General features: G+C 47.5%; 1 protein-coding gene across 2 annotated transcripts in view; it reads right to left on the minus strand.

Moving 5' to 3' along the window:
- Positions 1 to 27,247, minus strand: part of glb1l (galactosidase, beta 1-like) — a 46,688-nt gene extending 19,441 nt beyond the window's left edge. For both annotated transcript variants that reach the window (XM_063051485.1, XM_063051484.1), the window contains exons 1-4: positions 27,084 to 27,247; positions 22,955 to 23,124; positions 9,625 to 9,775; positions 8,546 to 8,606 (exon numbers count right to left, since the gene is read on the minus strand). In XM_063051485.1, the coding sequence (XP_062907555.1) occupies positions 8,546 to 8,606; positions 9,625 to 9,775; positions 22,955 to 23,124; positions 27,084 to 27,143 (442 nt within the window). In that variant the 5' untranslated portion in view covers positions 27,144 to 27,247. The remainder of the gene's footprint in view (positions 1 to 8,545; positions 8,607 to 9,624; positions 9,776 to 22,954; positions 23,125 to 27,083) is intronic.
- Positions 27,248 to 27,469: the final 222 nt, after the last annotated feature.

Below are 27,469 nucleotides of genomic sequence, written 5' to 3' on the forward strand. Positions count from 1 at the left end.
TCTCTCTCTCTCACCTTTTTCTCCCTCTGTCCCTCTGACTATACCCCTTGCCCATCCTCTGGGTTCCTCCCCCCTTGTCTTTCTCCCCGGACCTCCTGTCCCATGATCCTCTCATATCCCCTTTGCCAATCACCTGTCCAGCTCTTGGCTCCATCCCTCCCGCTCCTGTCTTCTCCTATCATTTCAGAACTCCCCCTCCCCTCCCACTTTCAAATCTCTTACTAACTCTTCCTTCAGTTAGTCCTGACGAAGGGTCTCGGCCTGAAACGTCGACTGTACCTCCCCCTAGAGATGCATCCTGGCCTGCTGCGTTCACCAGCAACTTTGATGTGTGTTGCTTGAATTTCCAGCATCTGCAGAATTCCTGTTGTTTGCTGGAGTATTGTGTGCAGTGAGTACAAAGAAGGTTCACCAGATTGATTCCTGGGATGGCAGGACTTTCATATGATGAAAGACTGGATCGACTAGGCTTGTACTCTCTGGAATATAGAAGATTGAGGAGGGATCTGATTGAAACGTATAAAATTCTAAAGGGATTGGACAGGCTAGATGCAAGAAGACTGTTCCCGATGTTGGGGAAGTCCAGAACGAGGGGTCACAGTTTGAGGATAAAGGGGAAGCCTTTTAGGACCGAGAAGAGGAAAAACTTCTTCACACAGAGAGTGGTGAATCTGTGGAATTCTCTGCCACAGGAAACAGTTAAGGCCAGTTCATTGGCTATATTTAAGAGGGAGTTAGATATGGCCCTTGTGGCTAAAGGGATCAGGGGGTATGGAGAGAAGGCAGGTACAGGGTTCTGAGTTGGATGATCAGCCATGATCATACTGAATGGCGGTGCAGGTTCAAAGGGCCGAATGGCCTACCCCTGCACCTATTTTCTATGTTTTTATGTTTCTACTTTCTCTACACTCTCAACAGTATGACTAGACACAATTCAAGCACAATATAAAAATTTGCCGATGACACAATTGTTGTTGGTAGAATCTCAGATAGTGACAAGGAGGTGTACAGGAGTGAAATAGATCAGCTGGTTGAGTGATGTCACAACAACAATATTACACTCAACTCAGTAAAACCAAAAAGTTGATTGTGGACTTGAGAAGGAGGAAGTCGAGTGAACACACAAGTCCTCATTGAGGGGTCAGCAAAGGGTGAATAGTTTCAAACTCCTGGGTGTCAACATCTCAGAAGAATTGGAGTAAGGGGAAATATGAGGCTATCAGGCAGGAATTTGGAATCATAAATTGGAAACAGATGTTCTCAGGGAAATGTATGGAAGAAATGTGGCAAATGTTCAGGGGATATTTGCGTGGAGTTCTGCATAGGTACGTTCCAATGAGACAGGGAAAGGATGGTAGGGTACAGGAACCGTGGTGTACAAAAGCTGTTGTAAATCTAGTCAAGAAGAAAAGTTTACGAAAGGTTCAAAAAACTAGGTAATGATAGAGATCTAGAAGATTATAAGGCTAGCAGGAAGGAGCTTAAGAATGAAATTAGGAGAGCCAGAAGGGGCCATGAGAAGGCCTCGGCAAGCAGGATTAGAGAAAACCCCAAGGCATTCTACAAGTATGTGAACAGCAAGAGGCTAAAACATGAGAAAATAGGACCAATCAAGTGTGACAGTGGAAAAGTGTGTATGGAACCGGAGGAGATAGCAGAGGTATTTAATGAGTACTTTGCTTCAGTATTCACTTGTTCTGGAGCTGCTCCAGCCTATGGTCAGGCCACATTTAGATCCCCTCCAGTCCGCCTACCAGCCCCGACTAGGAGTTGAGGATGCCATCGTCTACCTGCTGAACCGTGTCTACGCCCACCTGGACGAGCCAGCGAGGACTCTGAGGGTCATGTTTTTTGACTTCTCCAGTGTGTTCAACACCATCCGCCCGGCTCTGCTGGGGGAGAAGCTGATAGCGATGCAGGTGGATGCTTTCCTGGTGTCATGGATTCTTGATTACCTGACTGGCAGACCACAGTACGTGTGCTTGCAACACTGTGTGTCTGACAGAGTGATCAGCAGCACTGGGGCTCCACAGGGGACTGTCTTGTCTCCCTTTCTCTTCACCATTTACACCTTGGACTTCAACTACTGCACAGAGTCTTGTCATCTTCAGAAGTTTTCTGATGACTCTGCCATAGTTGGATGCATCAGCAAAGGAGATGAGGCTGAGTACAGGGCTACGGTAGGAAACTTTGTCACATGGTGTGAGCAGAATTATCTGCAGCTTAATGTGAAAAAGACTAAGGAGCTGGTCGTAGACCTGAGGAGAGCTAAGGCACCGGTGACCCCTGCTTCCATCCAGGGGGTCAGTGTGGACATGGTGGAGGATTACAAATACCTGGGGATACGAATTGACAATAAATTGGACTGGTCAAAGAACACTGAGGCTGTCTACAAGAAGGGTCAGAGCCATCTCTATTTTCTGAGGAGACTGAGGTCCTTTAACATCTGCTGGACGATGCTGAGGATGTTCTACGAGTCTGTGGTGGCCAGTGCGATCATGTTTGCTGTTGTGTGCTGGGGCAGCAGGCTGAGGGTAGCAGACACCAACCGAATCAACAAACTCATTCGTAAGGCCAGTGATGTTGTGGGGATGGAACTGGACTCTCTGACGGTGATGTCTAAAAAGAGGATGCTGTCCAAGTTGCATGCCAACTTGGACAATGTCTCCCATCCAGTACATAATGTACTGGGTGGGCACAGGAGTACATTCAGCCAGAGACTCATTCCACCGAGATGCCACACAGAGCGTCATAGGAAGTCATTCCTGCCTGTGGCCATCAAACTTTACAACTCCTCCCTTGGAGGGTCAGACACCCTGAGCCAATAGGCTGACTTATTTCCTGGCATAATTTACTTATTACTATTTAATTATTTATGGTTTTATTACTATTTAATTATTTATGGTGCAACTGTATCGAAAAACCAATTTCCCCTGGGATCAATAAAGTATGACTATGACTATGATACATTGCCTCCTCTACTGCCATGATGAGGCTAAACTCAGGTTGGAGGAGCAACACCTCATATACCGTCTAGGTAGTCTCCAGCCCCTTGGTATGAACATAGAATTCTCCAACTTCCGGTAATTCCCTCCTCCTCCCTTCCTCTATCCCTATTTCACTCTGCCCCCTCCCCCAGCTGCCTATCACCTCCCTCATGGTTCCGCCTCCTTCTACTACCCATTGTTTTTCTGCCTATCACCTCCCTGCTTCCCCTCCCCCACCCCTTTGTCTTTCAAATTACTGGTTTTTCAACTGGAACCTACCAGCCTTCTCCTTCCCCCACCCTCCCCCACCTTCTTTATAGGGCCTCTGCCCCTTCCCTCTTCAGTCCTGACGAAGGGTTCCGGCCTGAAACGTCGACTCATCGTTTCCACGGATGCTGCCCAACCTGCTGAGTTCCTTCAGCGTGTTGTGAGTGTAACTACAAAACTTAATTGATATAGTTGTTGAAGAAAGCGGAAAAATGAGTCTACCTGTCAATCCCAAAAAGACAGAATGTATGGTAATATCCAAAAAGAAGGAGAATCCTATCTGCAGGCTGAAAATAAACGGGGAAGACATAAAACAAGTACAGAACTTTTTCCACTTAGGAAACTGGGTGACATCAGATGGCAGGTGTGACATGGACATCAAAAGAAGGAAAGGGATGGCAAAAGACACCTTTACGAGGATGAAGAGTATACTGACCAACACTAAACTAGGCATGACAACCCGCCTCAGAGTACTGAAATGTTACATTTATCCAGTTAAGTTATATGGCTCAGAATGTTGGAAAATATCTAGTAACATGAGGAAATGAATTGAAGCAGCAGAGATGTGGTTTTTGAGGAGGATGCAAAGAATATCATGGACGAAACGAGTATCTAATGAGGATGTCATGAACAAAGCAAGCACAAAAAGAGAAATAACGTATGACATCATGAAAAGGCAACGTAACTTCATTGGACATGTGATTAGGAAAGAGGAGTTAGAATGCACAGTAATTATGGGAAATATTGAAGGGAAGAAAGCAAAAGGAAGGCAAAGACAAATGATGATGGAGACAGCAGCCAGAGAACTGGAAATGAATACCAATGAATCGATCCACTTGATCCGAAAAAGGAATGTGTGGGCCATGGCAGTCAAAGCTCAGTCTGGGCACAGCACCTGATGATGATTGCATAGGGAAAGGTTCAATTGGTTATGACTTTATTCCCTGGAGCAAAGGAGAAAGAGTGGAGATTTGACAGAGGTATACAGAATTAAGAGGGCTTTATTTAAGGTAAATGCAAATAGGCTTTTCCCACTGAGCTAGAGTGAGTTTAGAACTAGAGGTTCTGGGTGAAAGGGAAATGTTTATGGAGAACGTGAGGGGAACTTCTTCACTCAGAGACTGAGGAGCTGCCATTGGAAGTGGTGGATGCAGGTTTGGTTTCAACATTGAAGAGAAATTTGGATGGGTACGTGGATGGGAGGGGTATGGAGGGCTATGGTCCAGGTGCAGGTTGACGGGACTAGGAAGATTAATAGTTTGGCATGGGCTAGATGGGCCAGAAGGCTTGTTTCTGTGCTGTATGTCTCTATGCCTTGGTCAACACAGCCGTCTGTACACCACAGATTTACCATCCTTTGGCTCAAAAAAATATTCCTTAACTCCGTTTTAAAGGGAGCCCTGTCTATTCTGAGGCTGTGGCCCTTAGTCCTCGATTCCCCTACTATAGCAAACATCCTCTCCACATCCATTCTATCTTGGCCTTTCAATATTTGGTAGATTTCAATGAGATCCCCCCCTCATTCCTCTGAACTCCAGCGGGTACAGGCCCAAAGCCATCAACTACTCCTCATATACTAACCCTCTCATTACCCGGGATCCTTGTGAACCTGCTCTAGACACTCTCCAATGCCAGTACATTCTTTCTTAGATACGAGGCCCAACACTGCTCTCAATGCTCTAATTGTGGTCTGACCAATGCCTTATAAAGCTCCAGCGTTACATCCTTGCTTTTATATTCTTGCTCTCTCAAAATGAATGCTAACATTGCACTTGCCTTCCTTCCCACTGACTCAACCAGCAAGTTAACCTTTAGGGAATCCAGCACGAGGACTCCAAAGTCCTCTTGCACCTCTGATTTTTGAATTTTCTCCTCATTTAGAAAATATCCATAACCATACACTTCCCTATTTGATCTGGCACATTTTTGCCCATTCTCCCAATCTGCTATGTCCTTCTGCTGACTGCCTGCTTTTTCAACACTACCTGCCCCTTCACCAATCTGTGTATTGTCCGTAAACTTGGCCAAAAAGCCATCCATTCTGCCATCCAGATTATTAACATATAACGTGAAAGATAGCAGACCCAACACTGACCTTTGCAGAATATCACCAACCAGAAAAGACCCTCTTTGCCACTGCCAGATAGTCAGTCTTAGAAACATAGAAAACCTACAGCACAATATAGGCCCTTCGGCCCACAAAGCTGTGCCAATCATGTCCTTAACTTAGAAATTACCTAGGGTTACCCATAGCCCTCTATTTTTCTGAGCTCCATGTACCTGTCCAGGAGTATCCACCTCCACCACTGTTGCCGGCAGCCCATTCCACGTACTCACCACTCTCTGCGTAAAAAAAAACTTACCCCTGACATCTCCTCTGTACCTACTTCCAGGCACCTTAAAACTGTGCCCTCTCGTGCTAGCCATTTCAGCCCTGGGAAAAAGCCTCTGACTATCCACATGATCAATGCCTCTCATTATCTTATACACCTCTGTCGGTTCACCTCTCATCCTCCGTCTCTCCAAGGTAAAAAGGCTGAGTTTGTTCAACCTATTCTCATAAGGCATGCTCCCCAATCCAGGCAACATGCTTGTAAATCTCCTCTTCGCCCTTTCTATGGTTTCCACATCCTTCCTATAGTGAGGCGACCAGAACTGAGCACAGTACTCCAAGTGGGGTCTGACTAGGGACCTATATAGCTGCAGTATTACCTCCCGGCTCCTAAACTCAGTCCCATGATTGGTGAAGGCCAGTGCACTGTATGCTTTCTTAACTACAGAGTCAACCCGTGCAGCAGCTTTGAGTGTCCTATGGACTCGGACCCCAAGATCCCTCTGATCCTCCACACTGCCAAGAGTCTTACCATTAATACTATATTCTGCCATCATATTTGACTTACCAAAATGAACCACCTCACTACTTAACTGGGTTGAATTCCATCTGCCACTTCTCAGCCCAGTTTTGCATCCTATCAATGTCCTGCTATAACCTCTGACAGCCCTCCACACTGTCCACAACACCCTCAACCTTTGTGTCATCAGCAAAATTACTAACCCATCCCTCCACTTCTTCATCCAGGTCATTTGTAAAAATCACAAAGAGTAGGGGTCCCAGAACAGATCCCTGAGGCACACCGCTGGTGACTGACCTCTATGCAGAATATGACCGTCTACAACCACTCTTTGCCTTCTGCAGGCAAGCCAGTTCTGGATCCACAAAGCAATGTCTCCTTTGATCCCATGCCTCCTTACTTTCTCAATAAGCCTTGCATGGGGTACCTTGTTGAGATCTATATACACTACACCTTCATCAACATGTTTAGTCACATCCTCAAAAAGCTATGCTGACTATTCCTAATCATATTATGCCTCTGTAAATGTTCATAAATCCTGCCTGTCAGGATCTTCTCCATCAATTTACCAACCACTGAAGTAAGGCTCACTGGCCTATAATTTCCTGGGCTATCTAATCCCTTTCTTGAATAAGGGAACAACATCTGCAACCCTCCAATCCTCTGGAACCTCTCCCGCGACCATTGATGATGCAAAGATCATCACCAAGGCTCAGCAATCTCCTCCCCCGCCTCCCACAGTAGCCTGGGGTACATCCCGTCTGGTCCCGATGACATATCCAACTTAATGCTTTCCAAAGGCTCCAGCACATCCTCTTCCTTAATAACTTCATGCTCAAGCTTTTCAGTCCGCTGTAAGTCTTCCCTACATTCGCCAAGATCCTCTTCCGTGTTGTAAGTGTTGCTTTGATCCCAGCATTTGCAGATTATTTTGTGTTTTAAGTTTTGTAGTTCTTCCTCCACACTTGCAATTAACACAGTGTCATCCGCATATCTGAAATTATTGATGTTTTCACCGCCAACTTTGATTCCCAAGATATTTCTTATTTTTTGTAATATTGTTTCACTGTACACATTAAACAAATCAGGGGAGAAAACACACCCTTGTCTAACGCCTCTGTTGATTTTTGTAAACTGACTCACTTCTCCATCTATTCTTACAGCAGCAGTTTGTTCCCAGTACAGATTTCCTTATGCAATTCCCTGGTTTAAGACCGTGCTTTATTTTATCAATATAGTTACGCTGTTGGGTATTTTATTTCCTCCAGATTTTCTTAAAATGCAATGTGTTCCTTTAATTACATCATACAATCAAGTATTTCATTTCTGCTGTAATAAAAATACAGTCGATTTACAAGTTAGGCTTGTTGAATTAGCAATCGGATTTGTCATGGGAATATTCTTAAGAGAATGTGGGAGGAAGAGTAGGGTAGCCATTTTCTAAAAGGAGTGCAGAAATGAAGGAGAAGAATGGAAACAGACAATGAACATAGCAGAAAAACATGGTGAAACACTCACAGAACCCACTGGGAAGGACAGATACCACTGTCGGAAAATCCTCATACTGACAATGGTCTCAGAGAGAATATGCAGATAACTTCAGTTAGCCACGACCTTGGAGAAAGTTCAATATCTTTTTTTCTTGGACGTTGCAAGTATTTTTTTCCTGGGATGGGTTATTTCGCGCAAAACTGTTCTAGTAAATTATTGCTTCTTGGTGAACAGTAAATTTGCATAAGTGTGTCGGTGTTCAGACAAGTAACAGTCCTGCTTTCTCTTAGAAGGGACATTCAAACGGCTATGTTTGTGTCTACCTGTATTGTATTTACCCTGGATGTGTTTATTTATTGGAAATGGCCTTTTCATCATTATTCCCCATGCATTGCAGAGTTATGTTACTGTTAGCTTGTATTCACAGTGATACTATCTCAGTATGAGCTTACAGTGAGAGGGTTACACATACAGTATAACTCAGATCCTCAAGTCCTGGCAACATCCTGGTAAATTTTCTCTACACTCTTTCCTATAGGTAGATTACCAGATCTGCACACAATACTCTAAATTTGGTCTCACCATGTCTTATATAACCCTGGCAATGTTGTTTCAGTTCCCACCAAAGATGTGGATGACCCTGTGTTTACTCTCCTTCCCTGGAATCTCTAGCACTGCTCCTCACCTCCTGCAACCTCACCGCTCCCTGACCTTCCTCATCCTTCCTGGAATTCCCATAATCGGCCAGCTGCTCTGCTGCTTCAAGCCCCGTGGTTCTGTCTCCTCAATCCGTGTCACCAACAGACACTCCACACCCAGTCTGTGTTTCCTCTCCTAAATTGTTTCCTGGGTATCCTTCTCCTCTGCTCTAATTCTGTCCCAGAAACCCCTACAAACAATGTCCACTCTGACCTCATTCCAGCACGCCCGTTAACAGAGATACCTTACTTTCGTCAGATGACCGTAAACTGATGGTTGGATCTTGCAGGAGCCAGGCTGGGAGGCCACCCTGAAATCAGAAATGATAAAACTCAGAACTTCAGACACAGAAGCAATGCACTGTGACTAGAACACAGAACAGTACAGCACAGGAACAGGCCCTTCAGCTCAGCCTCTGTGCTGACCAAGATGCCGTCTACCTCCATTCCCTGCCTGGTCATGTGCCTGTCCAACTGCCTCAGACACTGCCATTGCATCTGCCTCCACCACCTCCCCTGGCAGCTCATTCCACATACCCATCAGTGCCTCACACATCCCCTTTTAAATACCCCCCCTCACTTTAAACCCTTGAGTATTCACACTCTACACAGTGTTTATGAGGAGGATTTTGCTGTGTTAGAATTTGGTACCTGGATTAAGACAATTTTTCCATCTAGTTCAATTCCTTTGCAGTTTTAAGATAAGTGGGCAACACAGTGGCATAGTGATTAGCGTAACACTATTACAGTACCAGCAACTGGGTTGAATTCCCACCACTGTCTGTGAGGAGTTTGCACGTTCTCCCCATGACCACGAGGGTTTCCTCCAGCTGCTCCGGTTTCCTCCCACATTCCAAAGACATTAGTTGGTCACATGAGTGCAAATGGGCAGCGCAGGCTCATTGGGCTGGTTGCTATGTGTATCTCTAAAAATAGTAAACTGGGAGATGTAGTAGGTAATTTCGGAGTCAACCAGTCTGGAGTCATGTGTGGGACAGACCAAGGAAGATGGTGGTTTTCCACCCAGTCCAACACAGGAGAGAGAGAGAGAGAGTTCACTACATCTTCAGAGCCCGTCCCAGGACGTAGAGGTAGGTTACATCTGTTTCCCAAAGCCATCCCATTCCTGCCAACCCTTCCCGCCACTTTGTCCCTCCTCTCTGCCAGACCTGGATGCCCACCCCCCACCCACATTTCCGCCACCATGCAGCCTCCTACTCTCTGCCCCTCCTTCCTCCTCCACCTATCTTCAGCCAACCCAGGCGCCTGTCCAGCTTAGTCGCGGGGGGGGGGGGTAGGGGAGTGACGCCGACGAACGCCAGCACTCACCAGGTCCCACTCGGCACAGATGTATGGCCCAGGGCGCAGAATGACAAGCAGGCCCATCTCCTGGACAAGGCGGAGAAAACGTTCAATGTCCCTGGACTCTCTGAAGTCGAACACGCCTGGTGTCATTTCATGGTAATTCCAGGCCACATACCTTGGGAGGGGAGGAACAGAGATATGGCACTAGTTATTCACAAATCCTTGCTACTTCCAGACCAGACCTGAAAACACGTACCACCAGACTCAAAGACAGCTTCTGCCCTGCTGTCATCAGGCCATTACAATTAAAATTCTCAACCCCATCTCCTGCCTTCTCCCAGATTTTGACACCCGGACTAACTGAGAGCAACAGATGTTTCTACAGAATTCCTTGTGTTACTAATCAAGAACCTACCTAACTTTGCTTTAAATACACCAAATGACTTGGCCTCCATCGCCGTCTGTGGCAATAAATTCCACTGATTCACCGCACTCTGGCTAACGAAATTCCTCCCTATCTCTGTTCTAAATGGATGCTCCTCATTTTGGAGCTGTGCCCTCTGATCCTAGACTCCCCGACTCTGGAAACATTCTCTCCATTTCAATACAGGCCTTTCAATATTTGATACGTTCCAAATATTATTATTTAATTAATTAACAAGGGCTTGTGAATAATTAAATAATTATAATCCTGTTGTATTTAATTAATTAATTAGAAATCCTCAATAATACCAGACAGGCCTGACAACACATACCACCAGGCTCAAGAACAGCTGTTATAAGATTATTACCATTAACGCACAAAATGCTGGAAGAAGGCCATAAAACACAGAAGAAGAATTAGGCCATTCAATCACAACTGATTTATTATCCCTCTCAACTCCGTTTTCCTATCTTCTCCCTGTTACCTCTAACACCCTGACTAATGAAGAACTATCAACCTCTGCTTTTAATAAACCCAGTGACTTGGCGTCCACAAGTGCCTGTGGCAATGAATTCCACAGATTCACTACCCTCTGGCTGAAGAAATTCCTCCTCATCTCTATTCTAAAGGGAATTCAGTAGGTCAGGCAGCTTTGAAGAAGGAGAATAAATCGTCGATGTATCAGGCCAAGCCCTTCACCAGGACTGGAAAGGAAGGGGGAAGAAAGTGCCAGAGTAAGAAAGTGGGGGAGGGGAGGAGTACAAACTGACAGGTGATAGGTGAGGGGGAAGGTGGAATGAAGTGAGAAGCTGGGAGTGGACGCATGGGTAGAGGTATAGGACTGAAGAAGGAGGAATCTGATAGCAGAGTGAACCATTGGAGAAATGGTAAGAGTAGGCACACCAGAAGGAGGTGATAGGCAGGTGAAAAAAAGAGCAAGAGTGGAGTCAGAATGGGGAACAGGGAAAGAAAGAAGGGACGGGGGAGAAATTGGAGGTTCAAGAAATTGATGTTCATGCCATCAGGTTGGAGGCTATCTGGACAGAATATTAAGTGTTGTTCCTCCAGCCTGACAGTGGCCTCATCATGACAGCAGAGGAGGGCAAGGACCAACATGTAGGAATGGGAATGGGAAATACAGTTAAAATGGGTGGCTACCAGGAAATCCCACCTTTTGTGGGCAGATGGAGTGAAGGTACTCAATGAGGCAGACCCCCAATCTATGTCAAGTCTCACCAATTTAGATGAGGTCACATTGGGAGCATCGTCTACAGTGGACGACCCAGACAGGCATATAAGTGAAATGTTGCCTCATCCGGAAGGACTATCTGGGGCCCTGAATGGGGATGTGGGAGGAGGTGATATGGAGGGCACGCTGTTGCCCACATAGCAAGCTCCGTCTGAATCATTTATAAAAATACTGAACCAAGGTCCCAGCATCAACCCCTGTGGCACACCACTAGTCACGGTCCACATTCTGCCCTTATTGTAGGTGTCCTAACTCAAGATCAGCTGCCTTCCCATGCGGAACTTATCAGACATTGTTGGATTCCCTGTAAACCTCCTCCCTCTCTCCTTAAACCCATGTTTTAGTCATCCCAACATGGAACAGACTCTTTGTTGATCTGCTGGGATTTTCATGCACAACAGTCTCTAGAGTTGACAGAGAACGCTGCGAGAAACAAAAAGCACCGAGTAGGCATAAGAAGACCACAAACATACACCACACTTGGTACTGGAGGTACCTAACAAAGAACCACTGAGTCTATGTTATGAAATTTGTTATTTGCAGCAGCAGTGTAGTAGAGTACATAAAAATCACTATAAACTACAATAGGAATATTTAAAAATAAACAAGCTGAGCAAAATAGTGAGGATGTGTTTAAGGGTTCACGGACCATTCCATAATCTGATATCGGAAGGGTAAAAACTGTTCATAAAACATACAGTATGTGTCTTCAGGCTCCTCTGCCTCCTCCTTGATGGAAGTAATGAGAAAATAGAGCAGGCTTGATGGGCCAAATGGTTAACTCTGCTCCTGTGTCTTTTGGTCTAAGAGGGCCCTTCATACTAATACAAGGGGGCGTAATTTTAAGGTGATTGGAGGTTAGAGGTAGTTTTTTTTTACAAAGAGTGGTGGGTGTGTGGAATGCACTGGCAAGGGTGCTGGTAAAGGAAGATTCATTATGGTCATTTAAGAAGCTTAGATAGGCACATTGATGTTAGGAAAATGGACAACTATGTGGGAGGGAAGGATTAGATTGATCTTAGAGGAGATTAAAAGGTCAGCACAACATTGTGGGCCGAAGGCCCTGTACAGAGCTGAATTGTTCTGTGGGTTCTATGATTTATGCTGCCCTCTTGCAGATGTCCTTGATGGTGGGGAGGCTAATGGCCATGATGGAGCTGAGTTTACAAGCCTCTGCAGTTTTTTTCCAATCCTGTGCATTGGCACCTCCACACCTGATGCTGATTCAACCAGTCAGAATGGTCTCCACAGTGCATCTGTATAATGCTGTGAATACATCTGTGATATATCATTCCACCTCTCCATCTCCTTCACTCTAGAGAATACCCAGCCTGTCCAATCACTTATAACTCAAGCATTCCAGTTCTACAAACATCTCTGGACCCTCTCTGGCGTAACCCTGTCCTTCCTCTAGTGGCATGACCAGAGGTACAGCGTTATGCAGAAGGGCAGGATGTCATCAGTGACAACAGTCAGGAGGACGATGGTGAAGGGGTAGAGATGAGCATGGGGCCACGATGGGCAGGAGGTTAAGAGAGAAATGGAGGAAGAACTTCCCTCCCCCTTCCCAAGTGCCTGGATGTTAGAACAGACTGGAGACCTGGGAGATGGAGGATGCTGGAATCTAGAGTGACACAAACTGCTGGACTCTGTTAGTCAGACAGCGTCTGTGAAAGAAAATGGACATGCAGTGTTTCAGGTCGAGACACTTCATCTAGACTGCAAAGCAAGCAGATAGCCAGTATATAAAGGTGGGCGGGGGGAAAGGTGGATGTTAAGTTGTGGGTGGAGTTGATGGGCAGCTGAGGGAAGGGTGGGGGAGACTGGGAATGGAATCAGAAGCTACTGAGAGGAGAGGACAATGCTGCATGGAATGGAGGGAGGGGCAGAAGAGATGGGAACCGGGGGAAGAGTGTGTGGGTGATGTGCAGCTGGAGAGAGTGAAGGAGGGGAAGAAGACTGGGTGATGGGGTCGGTGGGATCAGAAAGGGACACAAAAGGTCAGAGACAGACATAGTTCCCAGTAGGTGTAGAATTAAATGTTTATGTTGCTAGGCTGGAGGAATGAGGTGCTGTTCCTCAGTTTGCAATTAGCCTCAATCTGGGCAGTGGGGGAGGCCAAGGACAGATACATCAATGTGGGATTGGGAAGGGAAAGTAAGAAGACTGCAGAAGGAGGAAACCATAGGTTCATAAGGTTCAGCAACTTTAAATTCCTCGGTGTTACCATTTCAGAGATCTGTCCTGGGACCAGCACATAACTGTCAATGCAAAAAAAGCATAGCAGCACATCTACTTTCGACCAAAACTGTGATAAGATGACTGATGCATCGCCTGGTTTGGAAATACCAATGCCCTTGAACAGAGAGCCTACAAAAAGTAGTGTAAACAGCCCAGTCCATGGGTAAAGCCCTCCCCACCACTGAGTGCATCTACATGTAGTGCTATCACAGAAAAACAGAACCATCATAACAAAACCATAGAACTAAGATATAGGAACAGAATTAGGCAAAATGGCCCATCTCGTTACTTTTTAAAAACTTCCCAATCCTCAAACTTACCACTAATTTTTGCTATATTGTATGTCCTTGCTTTGGCTTTTAGGTTGACTTTGAGTTCCCATGTCAGCCACGTTTGCATCATCCTGCCTTTAGAATACTTCTTCTTTGGGATGTATCTAGCCTGTGCCTTCCGAATTGTTTCCAGAAGTTCCAGCCATTGCTGCTCACCATCATCCTTGCTAGTGTCCTCTTCCAATCAACCAGCCAGCTCCTCTGTAATTCCCTATACTCCACTATAGTCCTGATACATCTCACTTTAGCTTCTCCTTCTCAAATTGCAGGGTGCCTCTAAGGATCCAGCACCAACCTGATTTTCCCAATCTACCTGCATATTGAAATCCCCATGAGTATTGTAACTTGGGCCTTATGACATGCCTTTTCTATCTCCTGGTGTAATTTGTAGACCGCATCTTTGCTACTGTTTGAAGGCCTGCATATAACTCTGATCAGTCTTTTCACCTGGCAGTCTCTTAACTCTACCCACAAGGATTCTACACCTTCCAATCCTATGTCACCTGTTTCTGGGGATTTGATTTCACTTTTTACCAACAAAGCTCCCCCCCCCCCCCCACCTCTGTGTGTCCTTTTGATACAACGTGTACCCTTGGATGTTAAACTCCCAGCTATAACCTTCTTCCAGCCGCGATTTAGTGATGCCCACAATGTCATACATGCCAATCTGTAAAACTGTGATGCAGGTTCATCTACCTTATTTCATATACTGTGTGCATTCAAATCTAACACCTTCCGTCCTATGTTCATGCTTTTCAATTTTGTCCTACTTTTACACTGCAACTCATCCCATAGACTGCAATTTAGCCCTATCATCAGCCTCTCCTCGCTAGCCATCTCACTGTACAATGCCTCTGTAAATGAAAAGCCCCGTCCTCCGCCCTATCACTCAGGTTCCCATTCCCCAGCCAAATTAGTTTAAACCCTCCTGAAAAGCTCTAGCAAACCTGCCTGCAAGAATATTGAACTTCCCCCTTTTGTACAGGTCGTACCTTCCCCAAAAGAGACTCCCATAGTTCAGAAATCTGAACCCCTGTCCCCTGCACCAGTTCCTCAACCACGCCTTCATCTGCCAAATGCTTCTATTCTTGCCCTCAATGGTGTGTGGCACAGGCAACAAATCAGAGACTCCTACCCGGGCAGTCTTGCTTTTCAGCTCTCTACCTAATTCCTAAAAATCTGTCTTCAGGACCTCTTCGCCTTTCCTACCAATACCATTGAATCTAATATGTACCCAAGCTTCTGGCTGCTCACCCTCTCTCCCTTTAGAATGCCGTGGACCCAATCCTTCTCACAGCTACCACCAGGAAGGAAGTACAGGAGCCTCAGGACCCACACCATTTGGTTCAGGAACAGTTATTACCCCTCAACCATCAGTTAGAAGGTACAGGAGCCTCGGGGCCCACACCACCAGATTCAGGAACAGTAATTACCCCTCAACCATCAGTTAGAAGGTACAGGAACCTCAGGACCCACACCACCAGGTTCAGGAACAGTTATTACCCCTCAACCATCAGTTAGAATGTACAGGAGCCTCAGGACCCACACCACCAGGTTCAGGAACAGTTATTACCCCTCAACCATCAGTTAGAATGTACAGGAGCCTCAGGACCCACACCACCAGGTTCAGGAACAGTTATTACCCCTCAACTATCAGTTAGAATGTACAAGAGCCTCAGGACCCACACCACCAGGTTCAGGAACAGTTATTACCCCTCAACCATCAGTTAGAAAGTACAGCAGCCTCAGGACCTACACCACCTGGTTCAGGAACAGTTATTACCCCTCAACCATCAGTTAGAATGTACAAGAGCCTCAGGACCCACACCACCAGGTTCAGGAACAGTTATTACCCCTCAACCATCAGTTAGAAAGTACAGCAGCCTCAGGACCTACACCACCTGGTTCAGGAACAGTTATTACCCCTCAGCCATCAGTTAGAAGGTACAGGAGCCTCAGAACTCACACCCCCAGGTTCAGGAACAGTTATTACCGCTCAACTATCAGTTAGAAGGTACAGGAGCCTCAGGACCCACACCACCTGGTTCAGGAACAGTTATTACCCCTCAACCGTCAGGCTCTTGGACCAGAAGGGTGGCAGAGTAGCGCAGTGGCTAGGACAACACTTAAATTCCCACCACTGCCTGTAACCGCATGGGATTTCTCCGGATGCTCCAGTTTCCTCCCACAGTCCAAAACATACCAGTTGGCAGGTTAATTGGTCACTGTAAATTGTCCTGTGATTAGGCTAAGGTTAAATCGGGGGTTACTGGGCAGCACGGCTCGAAGGGCCTATTCCACGCTGTATGTCAATAAATTAATTAAAATTTCACTCTGCCCAACACCGAACTGTTTCCAGAGACAACGAACTCATTTTCAAGGATTCTTCATCTCATGTTCTTGATATTAATTGTCTATTTATATATCATTATCTTGCTTGCTGATTCTTGTTTTTTCTCTCTATTTACAAGCCCACAAGAAAATGAATCTCAGGTTTGTATAGGGGTGACATATATGTACTTCGATAATAAATTTACTTTCAATTCAGAAGATGATCTCGTAAATGCATACAGCTTATTTCCCCTGGCTATAGAATCTAGTAGCTCACAATAAGAGTGGGCTATTTGGGAATGAAATGAGAACTTTCTCCTCTGGAATCTGTAGAATTTTCCAAGGCACAGTGTGTCAATGAGTTGCCTCCAAACTAAAATCAACTCATTTAGGAAAGGGGAAATAGCATACTACTGCTGCTCTTTTCTGAAAGCCATGATGTGGCTGGAATGAAGAATTAGTACACTGCTGTGAACATTAAAAAGTTATGATTGCTTAATGTAATTTCAAGTACACGATTGTGAAGGAGAACAAAATAATTATTACTCCGGATCTAATGCAGCACAAGACAAACATAAGATAAGGAACACAATAATTTTAAAAACCACAATAAATATAAATACATGAGACAGCCTATATACATGGATTGATTGTATACCCATAAAGTGATGCTAGGCACAAGAGTGTCTGTACATAAGGTGACTGATAAGAAATGATAAAGTAGTGATGGCGGGGGTGTGGAGGTGTTGATCAGCCTCACTGTTTGGGGCAAGTAACTGCTTTTTGAATCTGGTGGTTCTGGATGTTATGTAGTCTCTTCTCTGATGGGAGTGGGACAACCTACCATGAGCAGGGTAGGTGGGATCCTTCATGATCTTACTGACCATTTTCCAATGACTTTGTGTATATACTGTACTGTGCAAAAGTCTTAGGCACCCTAGATTTTTCATAGAAATTTTGTTTTAGATGGGTTTTTTTTGTCTTCTGTATTAGACCATAAAATATAAGATCAGAATTAGGCCATTCGGCCCATCAAGTCAGCTCTGCCATTTCATCATGGCTGATCCATTTTCCCTCTCAGCCCCAATCTCCTGCCTCCTCCCCATATCCCTTCATGCCCCGACTCACCACTTTCTGCCTAAAGAAATTCCTTAACTCCGTTCTAAAAAGAGGCCCCTCAATTCTGAGGCTGTGTCTTCTGGTCTTAGACTCCCTCAGCATGGGAAACATCCTCTCCACATCCACTCTATTGAGACCTTTCAACATTCAATAGGGTTCAATGAAGTCACTCCTCATTCTTCTGAATTCCAGTGAGTAGAGGCCCAGAGCTATCAAACACTCCTCATATGACAAGCATTTCAATTCCGGAATCATTTTCTTGAACTTCCTTTGAACCCTCTAAGTCGGCACGTCTTTTCTGAGATATGGGGTCCAAAATTGCTCACAATACTCCAAGTGAGGCCTCACCAGAGCTTTATAAAGCCCCATCATTACATCAATGCTTTTATGTTCTAAACCTCTCGAAATGAATGCTAAGATCACATTTGCCTTCCTCACTACAGACTCAACCTGTAAACTAACCTTTAGTGAATCCTGCACAAGGATTCCCAAGACCGTTTGCACCTCATTTTTTAATTTTCTTTCCATTTTGAAATTAGTCTACCCTTTTATTTCTTCTACCAAAGTGCATGACCATACACTTCCTGACACTGGATTCCATCTACCACCTCTTGCCCGTTCTCCCAATCAGTCTGTCTTTCTGTAGCCTCTCTACTTCCATCTACCTGCATATCGTCCACAAACCTGGTCACAAAGCTATCAATTCCATCATCCAAGTCATTGTTATGTAACATAAAAAGAATCGGTTCCAAAACTGACCCCTGTGGAACATCACTAGACACTGGAAACCAACCAGAAAAGGCTACCATTATTCCCACTCTTTGCCTCCTGCCAATCAGCAAATACTTTATCTGTGCTAGTATCTACCCTGTAATACCAAGGGCTCTTAAATTGTTAAGCAGCCTCATGTGTGACCCTTGTCAAAAGCCTTCTGAAAATCCAAGTACACAACATTCACCAATTCTCTATTCTCTATCCTGCTTATTATTTTCTCAAAGAATTCCAACAGATTGGTCAGACAAGATTTTCCCTTAAGGAAACCGTGCTGACTACGGCCTATTTTTTAGTGTGCCTCCAAGTACCCTGAAACCACATGTTTAACAATCCACTCCAACATCTTCCCAATCACTGAGATCAGACTAACTGGCCTAAAATTTCCTTTCTTCTGCCTCTCTCCCTTCTTGAAGAGTGAAGTGACATTCGTAATTTTCCAGTCCTCTAGAACCATGCCAGAATCCATTGATTCTTGAAAGATCATTACTAGTGCCTCTGCAATCTCCTCAGCCACCTCTTTCAGAACCCTGTGGTGTAGTCCATCTAGTCCAGGCGACTTATCTCCCTTCAGACCTTTCAGCTTCCCATACACCTTCTCCCTAATTACGGCAACTTCAGACACTTCTGCTGACGCTCTCAAAATTCCAGCATACTCCTGTTGTCTTCCACAGTGAAGACTGATACAAAATACTTACTCAGTTCGTCCACCATTTCCTTGTCCCCATTACTACTTCTCCAGCAGTCCAATATCTACTCTTGCCTTTTTTTTTACAACTTATGTATTTGAAGAAACTTTTGGTATCTTCTTTAACATTATTGGCTAGCTTACCTTTGTACTCCATCTTCTCCTTTTTTATGTTTTTAGTTGCTTTCTGTTGGTTTTTAAAAGCTTCCCAATTCTCTAAATTCCAATTAATTTTTGCTCTATTATATGCCCTCTCTTTGGCTTTTAAGTTGGCTTTGACCTCACCAGCCATGATTGTGTCATCCTGATTTTAGAATACGACCTCCTCTGAATTTGCCCCCAGAAATTCTAACCATTGCTGCTCTGCCATCAACCCTGCCAGTATTTTTTTCTGATCAATTTTTGCCAGCTCCTCTCTCATGCCTCTGTAATTCCCTTTATTCCACTGTAATACAGATACATCTGACTTTAGCTTCTCCTTCTCCAACTTCAGGGTGAATTTGACCATATTATGATCACTGTCACTTAAAGGTTCCTCTCTAATCAATTCTGGTTCATTGCACAACAGCCAATCCAAAATAGCTGATCCCAACCATAAGCTGCTATAAAAAGCCATCTCGTAGGCATTCTAGAGAATCCCCCTCTTGGGATACAGCACCAACCTGATTTTCCCAATCCATCTGCATATTGAAGTCCCCCATGACTATTGTAACACTGCCATTATGGCACATATTTTCTATCTCCCATTGTAATTTGTAGACCACATCCTTACTACTGTTTGGGGGTCTGTATATAACTCCCATCAGGGTCTTTTTACCCTTGCAGTTCCTTAGCTCTAACCACAAGAATTCAACACCTTCTGACCCTATGTCACCTCTTTCTAATGATTTGGTTACATTTTTTACCAACAGAGCAACATCACCCTCTATGCCTACCTGCTTGTTCTTTCAGTACAATATGTATCCTTGAACGTTAAACTCTTTCAGCCATGACTCAGTGATGCGCACGTCATACATCCCAATCTGTGACTGTGTTATAAGTTCATCTACCTTATTCCGTATACTGCACACATTCAAATATAACACCTTCAATCCTGTATTCATCACCCTTTTCAATTTTGTCCCCCCTTTTACATTGTAACTCATCCTGTTGACTGCAAGTTTGCCATCAACTTCCCATGCTGACGGTATCACTACACACTGCCTGTTAGTATACTAACTACCTCATCCTCAGCACCATCACTCCAGTTCCCATCTCCTGCCAAGTCCATAGAAGAGCAAATTATAGATTTCCAAACATTAATTTTCAAAAATATTAAATGTTTCAGAGAAGTTTTTGTATGTTGTCAAAGAAAGTAACATATTAAGTAACAGACCACTTTTCAAATAAAAACCTGATTACTTTGAAGGTATAAAGCCCAGTGCATGATTAAACCAAGATAACAAACAGGTGCTAATGATCAATGACATAATGAGTTGAATTGACTAAACCAGTGGTCCCCAACCACCGGGCCACAAAGCATGCGCTACCGGGCAGCGAGGAAACGATATGATTTGGTGATATGAAAGGATATGAGTCAGCTGCACCTTTCCTCATCCCTGTCACGCACTGTTGAACTTGAACAGCCCCCACCGCACCCCCCCCCCCAGTCGGCCAGTCCGCAAGATTATCGTCAATAAAGGTTGGGGACCCCTGAATGAAACTGATTAACTGAAAAAGAAATGGGTGTAGAAGAAATCAAACTGGGCAGAGGACAACCAAGCAAAAAGGTGAGGGTGTGGCAGATATGACAGTTTAACCGTCAAATGATCAATTCTCACACCAGGGCAAGAGTGAGCAGAGCAACGAGACACAATGAGGTCGTCCTGCATCAGCAAGGTCTCTCCCAAGCCGAAGTGAAAAAAAAAGTTCAAAAAGTTTATTTGTCAAAGTATGCATGTACAATACAACTCTGATATTCATCTTCTCCAGCCAGCCATGAAATACAGAGAGACCATGGGAGTTGTTGAAAGAAAAGACATCAACTCCCCCCACTGACACAAAAATGAAACAATACTCACAACATCCAAACACCCTCACCCCCTCCCCACAGAAAAAGGTGAAAATAATGTCAAATCTCCAACCCCCTCACCCACAGCAAAGAAACAGCAACATCAAATCCCTGACCCTCTCCCCTGTAGAGAAAAAAAGTGACGATAGCATCAAAACCCCCAAATCCCCCCCTCACACACCAAAAATTAAACAGATCACCCATCCACCAATCAGCCACAAGGAAGAAAACACCAAAAAGCTGAAGGAAACCAATATAGAGTACAGTCCAATAATCACATAAATCTCAGAATATCGAAAACATCCTCCCATCAGTACTTGAGGAGAGCAGTCGCACAAACTCAGTCCTTCTGTGAAGAGCGGCCGCCACGCTGGATCCAAACATCGGCAGTCCGGCCACTGACTATCATCACCTTGGTGGCCTTCGTTGGAAGCGATCGTTGACCCCCTCCACATTTGCCTCAATGCTTCAATCATCCTCAACTTGAAATGAAGTCGTTCATGGTACTGCGCCCCGTCTCTGGTCTTTTCCACGAGTCAGCTCGTGCTCCCGGTCATTTTCAGGACCCCATCTCCAGTCTTTTCCACAAGGCAGCACTCTGGACACAGCAGACTGCTAGGACATTCAATTGAGTTCCAAACTGCACGTCATAGGCTCCAACAGTTTCTGTAACAGAATCAAGACAAAAAGAACAAGCAAAAGGTGTAGAAAAAGTGAAATAATTGAAGAAATTGGCTATCTGGAAGATGTCACCCGATGCTGTTTGCTGGTGCCATCTTGACTGGAATTTCACAACAGACAGGAGTTTTAAGATGTACTGTCTTCTGAAAAAGCACAAAGAAATGAGCAAAGTCAAGGACCAGAAATGCAGCAGATGAGAGATACATCAAACTGATGTCCCATCTAAGTTGGAAGAGGTCCAGCATTGCTATCAGGTGTGAACACACACAAACCACTGGAACCCAAGTATACTCCTCTACAGTCCAGAGAAATCTTGTCAGAAGTGGGCTTCATGGAAGAGTTGCAGCCAAAAAGCCAAGGACTGGGATGTTGAACACGTGCTCTAGACTGATGAGTCAAAATTTGATATTTTTGGCTCAGACAGAAGGCAGTTTCTCCATAGAAGAGCTGGAGAGTGCTATACGGATGAGTGTCTGCAGCCAACAGTGAATCACTATGGAGTTTCCCTGCAGGTTAGGGGCTGCATTTCTGCAAATAGAGTTGGTGATCCGGTCAGAATTAATGAAACCTTCAATGCTGAGAAATACAAGCAGGTTCTCATCCATCATACAATACCATTAGGGAGGCGTCTGATCAGTGCCAACTTCATTCTGCAGCAGGACAGTGACCCCAGATACACGAACAAAGTCATAAAGAACTATCTTCAGCAAAAAGAACAAAGAGTTCTGCTTTCACAGAGCCCTGATTTCAACATCATTGAGGCTGTCTGCAATTACCTCGAGAGACAGTGAAAGTCTGCAGAAGAACTGTGGCAAGTTCTCCAAGATGCTTGGAACAACCTACCAGCCGATTTTCTTGTAAAACAGCACGACAATGTACCTAAGAGAATTGATACAGTTTTAAAGGCAAAGTGTGGTCACACCAAATATTAATTTGATTTAGTGTTTTACTGCTTACTGCTCTTTATAGTATTTTTCTTGATATTTGGAAACTTTTCATTTCACTAATTTTTAAAGTATCTTCACCATACAGAAATTTTTTACTTGTATTTAAGACTTTTGCAAAGTATTGTATGTCCTTAATGGCAGTTAGGCTGGTGTATCGGACAGTTTTGACCACCCATTATACAGCCGTCCTGTCCACTGCACTTAAGTTTCTGTATCAAACAGTGATACAACATGTTAGGATGCTGTCTACTGCGGATTTGTAGGTCGGGAGAAAGGTCATGAAAAAGGAAGTTTTGCTGAGACTGCACACTGCTTTACTGAATCTGTCTTCGGAACCATGCAGGCCAGATACACTAGGACCATCCATGAGGAGAGAGGTGGCTAGGATAGGGATCGGCCCATTGCTGCAAACCCTCCTCCCTGGCAGGAGCAGACAGTTCTGGGATGTTCTGGGCTGAGATTCAGGAAGATGTTAGTAGCGTGTGGTCTCTCACATGGTTGGGGCAAACGGTTTCACTTACATCTGGATGGCATTGAGCCCTGCCATGTACATTTTCTGCAGTCGGTCTTTCCAGTAGATGGGAGGAACTCGGAAGTAGTGGATACTCCCGGAGATGTACCGGAAGCACGAACCATCCTTACTGAAACAATTCTTCTCATAGTCAATCGTGAAGGTGCCAGGTTTTGAACTCTGGTGAAAGAACAAGAGGAGTTAGACAGTAAAGCTCACTCTACACCGTCCTGTCACGACTGTCAGGGCAGGAACATCACTGGGCAAGGTGATCCTGCACAGGCATTGTACTCAGCTACAGACTGCAGCTGAAGGGGGTAAAAACAGAATGTTCTAGAAACACAGTGGCCTCCTGGTCATGAACAACAACCCAGCCATTAGACACACAAACATAGAACAGTCCTTTGGTCCACAATGTTGCGCTGACCTTTTAAACTTCTCAAAGATCAATCTAACCCTTCCCTCTACTATAACTCTCCATTGATCTATCATCCATCTGCCTACTTAAGAGTTTCTTAAATATCCTTAATGCATCTGTGCATTCCATGCACTGTCCCTGTAATACAATGGGCTCTTATCTTGTTAAGTAGCCTCATACGCAGCACCTTGTCAGAGGCTTTCTGAAAATCCATGTAAACATCCACTGATTCTCCTATCCTACCTGTTATTTCTTCAAAGAATTCCATCAGATTTGTTAGGCAAGATTTCCCCTTAAGGAAACCATGCTGACTTTGGCCAGTTTTATTACGTGCCAACTAGTACACCGAAGAGTGTACAATTACATTTGTAATTTAACAATCCTCTGGAACCATTCCAGAATGTGACGAAGATGATGATGTCCGGTTCTTCACTTGCGAAGATCAGGAGGGAAGAAGAGTCCTCAGGAGTGACGGCACGATTGTTTCTTCCCGCCTGCACTACGTAGGTTTATAGTGAGATCAGGGTGTGCGGACCCATTCCACTCCTCAGGCTGGTGGATGTTCAACTATGGCAAAGCGAGCTGCAGCGACAAGGCTGTAGGTTGAGTATCAGAGTTTTCCTTCTAGACAGACTGCCCGGCAAGGCTAAGGAGTCCCATCTACCCAGGTTTGAAATCGGAATGGTCCTTCTCTTAGGCTGGCTGCCCGCCCAGTCATACTGCTGGACACTCGGTTGCGCCACGACATAGCAAGCTCAGTAAGAACAGGGACATCACGTGAAGGCGTTGCTGTGGGGACGGTGCTGTAGGAGAGGGTGAACACGAGTGGCCTCCTTCATGGTAACCCAAACAGTGGTCCTGCGGCGATCACTACACCTGGAAAGAAGAGGCTATGGAAGGCTCTTTACCTTCCTTAAGTGAGCAGGACGTCCAGCCCAGGACTCACCCGTTCCGAATCTCTAGTAACTCTTGAATGATCATTACAACTGCTTCCACAATCTCTTCAGCCACCTCTTTCAGAACCCTGAGGTATAGTTCATCTGGTCCAGGTGACTCATCTACCTTCAGACCTTTCTGCTTCCCAAGACTGTTGGTCAGCTACAGCCACCCACTCCTGTGGCTCTGTCACACTGGCATCAAACAGGTTTATCGTTAGTGTTGGCCACCTTCTCTCTGTGGTGGTGGGTGGGAGGGAGGGAGGGAAGGGGCCTGTTTTGCTGCTGTTGTTCTGTTGTTGTTGTTTATTTATTCATACGTGTTGTTCTGCTGGAATGTGTGACGATCCTTGCAAAGCCTCGGGTGTGTTAGTTGTTGACGCAAACGACGCATTTCATTCAATGTTTTCATGTACGTGACAAATCAATGAATAGAATCGGAATTGTCACATGGTGAGATCCAGGAACGACATCACTTCACACAACACTCCCCCGGGGTTGTCCGCCTCCCTGGCCGCCGGCCCTGTGATGGGGCTTGAACGCCTTCTGGGTCCAGAGGGGTCAGCGTCGTGGAGAGGCCACGCCGGCCGAGTCACCCTCTTTTCCCTCCACCGACCTTCGAACCTGGGTACAACCCTCTGCCTCCCAGTCTCCTACCCTCCCCCTCATCCCCTCCCTCTCCTCCCTCCTCCTCATTCCCTCTCCTCTCTCCCCCCCTCCCCCCTCTCCCCGTCCTCCCTCTCCTCTCCCCCCTCCCCCCTCCTCTCTCCCCTCCCTCCCCCCTCCTCTCTCCCCTCCCTCCCCCTCCCCTCTTCCCCTCTCCCCCTTCCCTCCCCCCTCCTCTCTTCCCTCCCTCCCCCTCCCCCCTCCTCTCTTCCCCTCTCCCCCTTCCCTCCCCCCTCTTCTCTTCCCCTCTCCCCCCTTCCCTCCCCCCTCTCCCCCCCTCCCCCCTCTTCTCTTCCCCTCTCCCCCTCCCCTCCCCTCTCCCCCTTCCCTCTCCCCCCTTCCCTCCCCCCTCTCCCCTCCCTCCCCCCCTCCTCTCTCCCCTCCCTCCCCCCTCCCCCTCCCCCTCTCCCCCCTTCCCTCCCCCTCTCCCCCCTTCCCTCCCCCCTCCTCTCTTCCCTCCCTCCCCCCTCCCCCCTCCTCTCTTCCCCTCTCCCCCTTCCCTCCCCCCTCTTCTCTTCCCCTCTCCCCCTTCCCTCCCCCCCTCCCCCCTCTTCTCTTCCCCTCTCCCCCTTCCCTCCCCCTCTCCCCCTCCCCTCCCCTCTCCCCCTTCCCTCCCCCCTCTTCTCTTCCCCTCTCCCCCCTTCCCTCCCCCCTCCCCCCCTCCCCTTCCCCCCCTCCCCCCCTCCCCCCCTCCTCCCTCCCCTTCCCCCCTCCCCCCCCCTCCCCCCTCCCCCTCTCTCCCCCCTCCCCCTCTCTCCCCTCCCTCCCCCCCTCCCCCTCTCTCCCCTCCCTCCCCCCTCCCTCCCCCCCTCCCTCCCCTCCCTCCCCCCTCCCCCCTCCCTCCCCCCCTCCCCCCCCCCCCTCCCCCTCTCTCCCCTCCCTCCCCCCCTCCCCCTCTCTCCCCTCCCTCCCCCCCCTCCCCCTCTCTCCCCTCCCTCCCCCCCTCCCCCTCTCTCCCCTCCCTCCCCCCCTCCCCCTCCCTCCCCTCCCTCCCCCCCCTCCCCCCCCTCCCCCTCTCTCCCCCCTCTCCCCTCCTCTCCTCTCCCCCCCTCTCCCCTCCCCTCCTCTCCCCTCTCCCCTCCCCTCCCCTCCCCCCCTCCCCTCCCCTCCTCCCCTCCCCCCTCCCCTCCCCCTCTCTCCTCCCCTCCTCTCCCCCCTCCCCTCTCTCCTCCCCTCCTCTCCCCCCTCCCCTCTCTCCTCCCCTCCTCTCCCCCCTCCCCTCTCTCCTCCCCTCCTCTCCCCCCTCTCTCCTCCCCTCCTCTCCCCCCTCCCCTCTCTCCTCCCCTCCTCTCCCCCTCTCTCCCCTCCCCTCCTCTCCCCCCCTCTCTCCCCTCCCCTCCTCTCCCCCCTCTCTCCCCTCCCCTCCTCTCCCCCCTCTCTCCCCTCCCCTCCCCTCCCCCCTCTCTCCCCTCCCCTCCCCCCCTCTCTCCCCTCCCCTCCCCTCCCCTCCCCCCTCTCTCCCCTCCCCTCCCCTCCCCTCCCCTCCCCCCTCTCTCCCCTCCCCTCCCCCCTCTCTCCCCTCCCCTCCCCTCCCCCCCTCTCTCCCCTCCCCTCCCCCCTCTCTCCCCTCCCCTCCCCTCCCCCCCTCTCTCCCCTCCCCCCCTCTCTCCCCTCCCCTCCCCCCTCTCTCCCCTCCCCCCCTCTCTCCCCTCCCCTCCTCTCTCCCCTCCCCTCCTCTCCCCCTCTCTCCCCTCCCCTCCTCTCCCCCCTCTCCCCCCTCTCTCCCCTCCCCTCCTCTCCCCTCCCCTCCTCTCCCCCCCTCTCTCCCCTCCCCCTCTCTCCCCTCCCCCCCTCTCTCCCCTCCCCTCCTCTCTCCTCTCCCCCCCTCCCCCCCTCTCTCCCTCCCCTCCTCTCCCCCCTCTCTCCCCTCCCCTCCTCTCCCCCCTCTCTCCCCTCCCCTCCTCTCCCCCCCTCTCTCCCCTCCCCTCCTCTCCCCCCCTCTCTCCCCTCCCCTCCTCTCCCCCCCTCTCTCCCCTCCCCTCCTCTCCCCCCCTCTCTCCCCTCCCCTCCCCTCCTCTCCCCCCCTCTCTCCCCTCCCCTCCTCTCCCCCCCTCTCTCCCCTCCCCTCCCCTCCTCTCCCCCCCTCTCTCCCCTCCCCTCCTCTCCCTCCCCCTCCTCACCGACAATTCCCCGGACACCGCAGCGAGGAGGACGAGGAGAATCCGGACGTTTAGTCCCATAGCGCCGGTCCCGGGACCGCCCTCTGCCGGCTATTCGAACGCTCTCCGCCCGTTCTGCGCCGGTTCCGCCGCCTCAGCAGTTGGGTCGCATTTTACAGAAACCCGGCGGGTTCCAGGAAGTTCCGCCCCTTAAAGGCACCTGTCATGCGTCGGCAAATAAAATAAATGCCGTCAAACAAAGCCCGTCTTAAAGTGCAGCGGCCATGTATGTATACTTTCTGATTGTATTGTATTTGGTGGCACGTTTATTATAGTAATCTGTCACATAGTTGGGGTGTGGCACTAGCAACAAATGAGTATAGTTATGTATTCATGTTTTGTCTTCG

This window comes from Mobula hypostoma, chromosome 6, assembly GCF_963921235.1.
Source record: "Mobula hypostoma chromosome 6, sMobHyp1.1, whole genome shotgun sequence".
NCBI lineage: Eukaryota > Metazoa > Chordata > Chondrichthyes > Myliobatiformes > Myliobatidae > Mobula > Mobula hypostoma.